The sequence below is a fragment of the Oncorhynchus kisutch genome, linkage group LG25, assembly GCF_002021735.2.
Source record: "Oncorhynchus kisutch isolate 150728-3 linkage group LG25, Okis_V2, whole genome shotgun sequence".
In the NCBI taxonomy this organism is placed as follows: domain Eukaryota; kingdom Metazoa; phylum Chordata; class Actinopteri; order Salmoniformes; family Salmonidae; genus Oncorhynchus; species Oncorhynchus kisutch.
In genome coordinates this window covers 28,088,402-28,096,791 of record NC_034198.2, presented here as the reverse complement: position 1 = coordinate 28,096,791, position 8,390 = coordinate 28,088,402, and the positions used below count along the sequence as shown (strand labels likewise).

The following is an 8,390-nucleotide window of genomic DNA, read 5'->3' as shown; positions in this document are numbered from 1 at the left end:
CCACTAATATACTTCAAAATATGGAGTGGCGCAGTGGTTAAGGGTGCTGTACTGCAGCACCAGCTGTGCCACCAGAGACTCTGGGTTTGCGCCCAGGCTCTGTCGTGACCGGGAGGTCCGTGGGGTGACGCCTAGCGTCGTCTGGGTTAGGGATGGCTTGGCTGGTAGGGATGTCCTTGTCTCATCGCGCACCAGCGACTCCTGTGGCAGGCCGGGCGCAGTGCACGCTAACCAAGGTTGCCAGGTGCACAGTGTTTCCTCTGACACATTGGTGCGGCTGGCTTCCGGGTTGGATGCGCGCTGTGTTAAGAAGCAGTGCGGCTTGGTTGGGTTGTGTATCGGAGGACGCATGACTTTCAACCTTCGTCTCTACCGAGCCTGTACGGTAGTTGTAGCAATGAGACAAGATAGTAGCTACTAAAACAATTACCCACAAAAAAAACATTTAAAACATTTTTAAAAATATGGAGAGTGGTACTCAGTAATATGTTGCATTGGATTTCCCCAAACATATAAAAAGTGAATTGCTTTGCCACATTTTTTACAGTATGTGTGTTGTAAACAGGATGGATGTTTTGGAATATTTTCAGGCTTCCTTCTTTTGACTCTGTCAATTAGGTTAGTATTGTGGAGTAACTACAATGTTTTTTATCCTATCACTCTGTAACTGTTTTAAAGTCACCATTGGCCTCATGGTGAAATCCCTGAGCAGTTTCCTCCCTCTCCAACGACTATGTTAGGAAGGACGCCTGTATCTCTGTAGTGAAAATTCTGGTTGCAGCACAACAAAATGTGGAAAAAGTCAAGGGGTTTGAATACTGTCTGAAGGCAATGTAAATTAGACAACAACAAAAAATCCTGCACCCCTGTCAAAAAAGAAATCGCCCCACCATCTCTGACTGTAGCTTACAGCGCATATATTAGAGGGTTACACTCTTAGAAAACTGGTTAGTTGGGGTTTGATATAGAACCCTCTGGTTCTTCAGATGAGATTGAAGAACCCTTTACTAATAAAGGTTATATACACTACCATTCAAAAGTTTGGGTTCACATAGAAATGTCCTTGTTTTTGAAAGAAAAAGCAACTTTTTCGTCCATTAAATTAACATAAAATTGATCAGAAATACAGTGTAGACATTGTTAATGTTGTAAATTACCACTGGAGCTAGAAACGGCAGATTTTTTACGGAATATCTACATAGGCGTACAGAGACCCATTATCAGCAACCATCACTCCTGTGTTCCAATGGGACGTTGTGTTAGCTAATTTTTTCCAAATTTTCCAAGTTTATCATTTTAAAAGGCTAATTGATCATTAGAAAACCCTTTTGCAATTATGTTAGCACAGCTGAAAACTGTTGTTCTGATTACAGAAGCAAAAAAACTGTCCTTCTTTAGACTAGTTGAGTATCTGGAGCATCAGCATTTGTGGGTTCGATGACAAGCTCAAAATGGCCAGAAACAAAGAACTTTCTTCTGAAACTCATCATTCTAGTCTTGTTCTGAGAAATGAAGGCTATTCCATTCGAGAAATTGCCAAGACACTGAAGATCTCTGTGTACTACTCCCTTCACAGAACAGCACAAACGGGCTCTAACCAGAGTAGAATGAGGAGAGGGAGGCCCCGGTGCACAACTGAGCAAGAGGACAAGTACATTAGTGTCTAGTTAGAGAAACAGATGCCTCACAAGTCCTCAACTGGCAGCTTCATTAAATAGTACCCGCAAAACACCAGTCTCAACATCAACAGTGAAGAGGCGACTCCAGGATGCTGGCCTTGAGCTCAGGTTCATCATGTTATCATTGATCTTCCTTGAGATGTTTCTACAATTTGATTGGAGTCCACTTGTAGTAAATTCAGTTGATTGGACATGATTTGGAAATGCACATATCTGTCTATATAAGGTCCCACAGTTGACAGTGCATGTCAGAGAAAAAAACAAGCACGGAGTTCAAATGGATTGTCTGTAGAGCTCCAAGACAAGGATTGTGTCGAGGCACAGATCTGGGAAGGGTACCAAAACATTTCTGCAGCATTGAAGGTCCCCAAGAACATAGTGGCTTCCAGTTTGGAACCACCAAGACTCTTCCTAGAGCTGGATGCCCGGTGACACTGAGCAATCGGGGGAGAAGGGCCTTGGTCAGGGGGGTGGTCAGGGAGGTGACCAAGAACCCGATGGTCACTCTGATAGACCTCCAGAGTTCCTCTGTGGAGATGGGAGAACCATCCAGAAAGACAACCATCTCTGCAGCACTCCCCCAATCAGGCCTTTATGGTAGAGCGCCCAGACGGAAGCCACTACTCAGTAAAAGGCACATGACAGCCCGCTTGGAGTTTGCCAAAAGGCACCTACAGACTCTCAGACCATGAGAAACAAGATTCTCTGGTCTGATGAAACCAAGATTGAACTCTCTGACCTGAATGCCAAGCATCACGTCTGGAGGATACCTCGCACTATCCCTACAGTGAAGAATGGTGGTGGCAGCATCATGCTGTGGGGATATTTATAGCGGCAGTGACTGAGAGACTAGTCAGAATTGAGGCAAAGATGAACGGAGCAAAGTACAGAGAGATCCTTGATGAAAACCTGCTCCAGAGCACCCAGAACCTCAGACTGGGGTGAAGGTTCACCTGCCAACAAGACAACGACCCTAAGCACACAGCCAAGACAACGAAGGAGTGGCTTTGGGACAAGTCTCTGAATGTCCTTGATTGGCCCAGCCAGAGCCTGGACTTGAACCTGATTGAACATCTCTGGACAGACCTGATAATAGCTCACAGAGCTTGAGAGCATCTGCAGAGAGGAATTCCAGTATGACAGCTTGCAAGTAGCCTAATGTTAGCCTACCAGTAAGCATGTTATTTTTCAATGTAAGCAACATTGACTATTTAATTAAAATATATGAAACCCAAGTCATATGATAAATGATAGGCTAGATAAATAAAGTTGAAACGTTATTGGAATTTGAGCACATTTGTAAGATAATTTAGCTAGCTACCTAAACAGAAAAAGTTAGGCTACTTTAATTTGCAACTTTACAAGCAAACTCTTTGAAATATACATGTTTTTTATTATGGGATATGCCAAATAGAGCTACAGACCCAGTCTAACATGGGCAAATAACCAACTGTTGATATTTTTTCAATATTTCAGTGTGGAGTCAATTGAAGGGACTAGTCTGTTTCATGAAGCCATTAGAAGACTGTTGCTGACTGAGGGGAGGTACAGTTGAAGTCTGAAGGTTACAAACACATACGTTGGAGTCATTAAAACTCGTTTTTCAACCACTCCACAAATTTCTTGTTAACAAACTACAGTTTTGGCAAGTCGGTTAGGACATCTACTTTGTGCATGACACAATCAATTTTTCCAACAATTGTTTACAGACAGATTATTTCACTTGTAATTCACTGTATCACAATTCCAGTGGGTCAGAAGTTTACATACACTAAGTTGACTATTCTTTAAACAGCTGGTATGCTAATTTACACAATTAAAGTGTACCTGTGGATGTATTTCAAGGCCTACCTTCAAACTCAGTGCCTCTTTACTTGACATCATGGGAAAATCAAAAGAAATCAGCCAAGATCCCTGAAAAAATATTGTAGACCTCCACATGTCTGGTTCATCCTTCGGGGGGCAATTTCCAAATGCCTGAAGGTACCACGTTCATCTGTACAAACAATAGTACGTAAGTATAAACACCATGGGACCACGAAACTGTCATAACGCTCCGGAAGGAGACAGGTTCTGTCTCCTAGAGATGAACGTACTTTGGTGCGAAAAGTGCAAATCAATCCCAGAAAAAACAGGAAAGGACCTTGTGAAGATGCTGGAGGAAACAGGTACAAAAGTATCTATATCCACAGTAAAACGAGTCCTATATCGACATAACCTGAAAGGCCGCTCAGCAAGGAAGAAGCCACTGCTCCAAAAACGACATGAAAAAAGCCATACTACGGTTTGCAACTGCACATGAAAACAAAGATCGCACTTTTTGGAGCAACGTCCTCTGGTCTGATGAAAGAAAAACAGAACTGTTTGGCCATAATGACTATTCTTATGTTGGGAGGAAAAATGGGATGCTTGCAAGCCGAAGAACACCATCCCAACCGTGAAGTACAGGGGTGGCAGCATCATGTTGTGGGGGTGCTTTGCTGCAGGAGGGACTGGTGCACTTCAGAAAATAGATGGCGTCGTGAGACAGGAAAAGTATGTGGATATATTGAAGCAACATCTCAAGACAATCAGTCAGGAAGTTAAAGCTTGGTCGCAAATGAGTCTTCCAAATGGACAATGACCCCAAGCATACTTCCAAAGTTGTGGCAAAATGGCTTAAGGACAACAAAGTCAAGGTATTGGAGTGGCCATCACAAAGCCCTGACCTCAATCCCTATAGAAAAGGTGTAAGCAGAACTGAAAAAGCATGTGCGGGCAAGGAGGCCTACAAACCTGACTAAGTTACACCAGCTCTGTCAGGAGGAATGGGCTCAAATTCACCCAACTTATTGTGGGAATCTTGTGGAAGGCTACCCGAAACGTTTGACCCAAGTTAAACAATTTAAAGGCAATGCAACCAAATACTAATTGAGTGTATGTAAACTTCTGGGTCAGATGAAATAAATAAATCATTCTCTCCAATATTATTCTGACATTTCACATTCTTAAAATAAAGTGGTGATCCTAACTGACCTAAGACAGGGAATTCTTACTAGGATTAAATGTCAGCAATTGTGAAAAACTGAGTTTAAATGTATTTGGCTAAGGTGTATGTAAACTTCCAACTTCAACTGTATATATAGATTATTTATAATAAATTATGTATAATAAGTCTTGGTGATTCAATAGCCAAGTTAATCATTTCACTACTCTTAACAAACTATGTTGTGCTCTGTCTGGCAGTAACCCAGAACTATCAGAAGGATCTCTCTTTCAGGTGCTGCTGACACCTGCATGTAAAATGCTCTTCTACATCATAATAATTATAAGACTGCGTAACATTTTGTCTTCCTTTTATCAGATGAACTCATGATTATTTCTGAAGATGAACTTGTGTTTTTGCTTCGTTTTTCTCCTCTGGTACCAGTCAAGCAGGTAGCCCAGTGGATAAGGAGATGGACCTGTGGCAGGAGTTGAACCTGTGGTTGAAAGGTGACCAGTTTGAATCCCAGGTTGTGTGCTGGGGTAAAAATGACAGTATTGATCTGACAGCTGGAGGGCTGCTGGGTTCACATCATCAAAACATTCCCCTATGGTTGTGCACTTGATTAAGGCACTTAAGAACCTGTGCTCCTCTCAACTGTATGATTGGGGGGTTGAGAACAGAAGACCTATTTTTGTTGCTCACTGTAACTAATGGACAAAGTATATTATATTGTATTAATACCCAGTTCCACAAGGGGCCTAAAAGGGACTTCGCCCCCTCAGTTGAATCTTGTGGCACCTCAGTTTTAGTTTTATGTCCCTATGTAAAAATAGCTAAAAAGTTGATTAACAGGTTGGCGGAAAAAAAAGATCTGTATCTCCGCTGAGCTGTCAGCACAATGGACAGAGCACGCCACGGTGTGTGTGTGTGGACTTTGGAAAGCCACTGGGGTGGTTAGGTAGGACTCCTTTGTATTTCCATAACAGGGAAAATGTTTGTCATCTCTGTGGACGGCTAAGTGAATAACGTGATCAAGTTTACCAGCTGGGTCCTGGTGAGGACGCCATGTTGGAGGCCGAACTGTGACCTTCCTGCTCTTCTGCTGTTCCTATAGGGGGCACTCTGCAGGAGTGTCCTGCCCTATGATGGGATGTGTGAGGTTTTCATCCTGACATTGACTGACACTGAATTGATTATGACCGAGCTCTCTCCTAAGTCTGGAGAGGAGAGCACCCAGGAGAGCACCCGGGCTTGGGAGAAAATGGCAGCATCTCTAAAATGTTCCTGAGTGTGGCAAGGAAGTTGTGTAACTGCTGGGGGATCTGGAGACAACCCCAGTGTCCACTGTGCATCGTTTGGGATGGAATGCTCCTTTACCTGCTTCAACAAAGGCCCATGCAGGGAGGTTTGTGCACCAGTATCGCCAAAAGTTTAGTGGACAGTGTTTAGGGCCTGAGCAAAGTGTTCATCTGCCTCGGGGTAAATTCTATGATGTTCCTTTATTTGCTCTGCCAATCTACATTCACTAAATGGACATACCATGTTGGTCAATATGTATCATGTACCCAGTGCTTGTTTGGAATGTGCCATTCTGCCTGGCTGTCACATGTCCATTCGTTTACATCTCCTGACAATGTTAATTAAGGTTACTGCTTATGTGTTAGGAACGTGACTTGAGCATACTTTAAAATGTGGAGACCAAGGTGTGTCGTGAAGACTGTAGACATGTCTCTCTCCACTATTGCGCACTGAATCCTGACAATTCCTGCGGGATATTTGTATCAGCATTCCAGTTGTTTGTCAATGTTTATCAATGCACCACGAAATATATATTCATCAGTGAAGTTACTGTTAATCCCTGCATATTCCCCCATTTATTTTGAATGTTTGGTTATGAAAAATGTTGACAATTCATTAAATACAATATACACTCATAACATTCTCCTTCTCCAAGTGGAAAAGTTGTTTGGAGAGCTCACAAACTGCGCAACACTTGTGGATAAATAACGTGTGGTTTATTTAATTGCATTTAACAGTTTGCTGTCAATTCATTCATTGTCTTTGATTGGAGAACACGTGTCTGGTTTCTCTGTCATTTTTTATGTTGTGTGAACGCGGCGCTTTAGCTATCTATAGATATACCTGGCCTGCTTGCCAAGAATAGGTGCGGCTAAATGTATTTCATTCCCTTTGGGGATGTTCTAGTTAGTTCACTTTTGGGTAACTCAAGAGGAGTCTGTATCTGAGCCTGGTAGACCCCACATGTGCTTTATTGGTTAAAACAGGTTTTTCCTGAATTCTGGTTAAAACAGGCTTTTTCTTTTGAGTGCTGACATTTTGAAGTCAGAACTTTGTACATATATTTGTAAATATCACCATCATATTTGAAACACCAGCGCTGTGTAAATAAATCCGACACTCATTTGCACTTATCTGCCTGCCTCCTGCTGAATCTTTGTCCTTACGACTGCTAGAAGGCCAGTATTTTACGCTGATACAGCGCAGCAGAGAAAGGCTACAGATTTCGTGCCAACCTGTCACTTCAAAAGCACTCCATGATCTATATGTTTATTGTGGTATAGCGTGAAATAAGCAGAATTCAATATCATTCCAATGCAAGAACCCCCAAAATGTTGCAATCTGTTGAAGAGCCCCTTTAGTAACTTTATCCTGGCACCGGGTCTTATTATTGTGTTGTAAAGAAGTCACCAGTGTTAACCTGGCCCATCATTCAAACAGAGATGCCTCCCTGGCCATCAGTGCATATTTCCAAACTATGTTTGCATATAAAGACAATAAATTCTAAAAACTATGCTGGTATTCTTTTGTCCATTATTAAATTGTTTATAAAAATTATATTCTTAGCTCAAAATATTACTATTTAATAGTAGTATAATTAATAAATGGCACCATGCAAGGTTCTATATAGAACCATTTTGGTTTAGTGAAGAATAACCTCTACGGTTGCTATCAAAGAACCCTATAAATGGTTCTATATATAGAACTTTTTGTGGTTCCATATATGTAGCAAGTGATAGAAGCCTTTTTAGTTCTATAAGGAACATTTTATTCTAATAATATACCCTATAAAGTACAGCGCGCTATTTGTTAAAGGGCAACAGGTCTCCGAGCTACAAATTTTCGGCGAAATGACACTCATTGATTGCGAGAAAAATCGCTTACTAGGCCTAGCATTTATCGTGTTGATAGTAGGTTTAACATCATAGTTTCTTATAAAATGTATATATCTAAGAACAAATAGGCCAAACAATAAATCTAAACAAATCTACTTTACCTTTTCTTGTCCTTATCAGCCGTCATGTTTTCTTTTGCAAAGTTCAGTGACAAATGGAATTTCCCCGAAAGTCCGAATCAGTCCACTTACGCAACAATTTTCAAGTAACAAATAACATACACAATGAAAAATATTGAAAGTCAAATCGAGATGAAGTAATTTCTCTGCTCTTTACGCACAGTCCATTTCAGATGCAAGTTGTCTTTCAGAAGCAGTAGGCAGCTGTACAGTCTCAGAACACTGCCAAGGATTGTACAGCCTTTTCACCGATTCACTAAAGGTAAGCCTACAATCCACAACCTTTAGCCTACAAATGCTTTAGAAGTTGGATAAAATAGGGTCCGCTGTCAAAGTTTCCTTCGTTGCGTTGGTTGTGCTGGTCTACTGAACTTCTAGCCCAGTTCGCTGTTCACTCTTTTGCGCTCAGCTGGCCCGTTGACAGTCGCTC

At 41.7% G+C, this 8,390-nt stretch overlaps 1 protein-coding gene across 2 annotated transcripts in view; it reads right to left on the bottom strand.

Annotated features, from left to right (window-relative positions):
• LOC109870143 (endothelial PAS domain-containing protein 1) overlaps positions 1-8,390 on the bottom strand; it is a 60,556-nt gene extending 52,166 nt beyond the window's left edge. Inside the window, exon 1 of one of the 2 annotated variants that reach the window (XM_020460507.2) lies at positions 7,943-8,390. In XM_020460507.2, coding sequence (XP_020316096.1) covers positions 7,943-7,968 — 26 coding nt within the window. In that variant the 5' untranslated portion in view covers positions 7,969-8,390. The remainder of the gene's footprint in view (positions 1-7,942) is intronic. The other variant, XM_020460506.2, reaches the window with a different exon arrangement.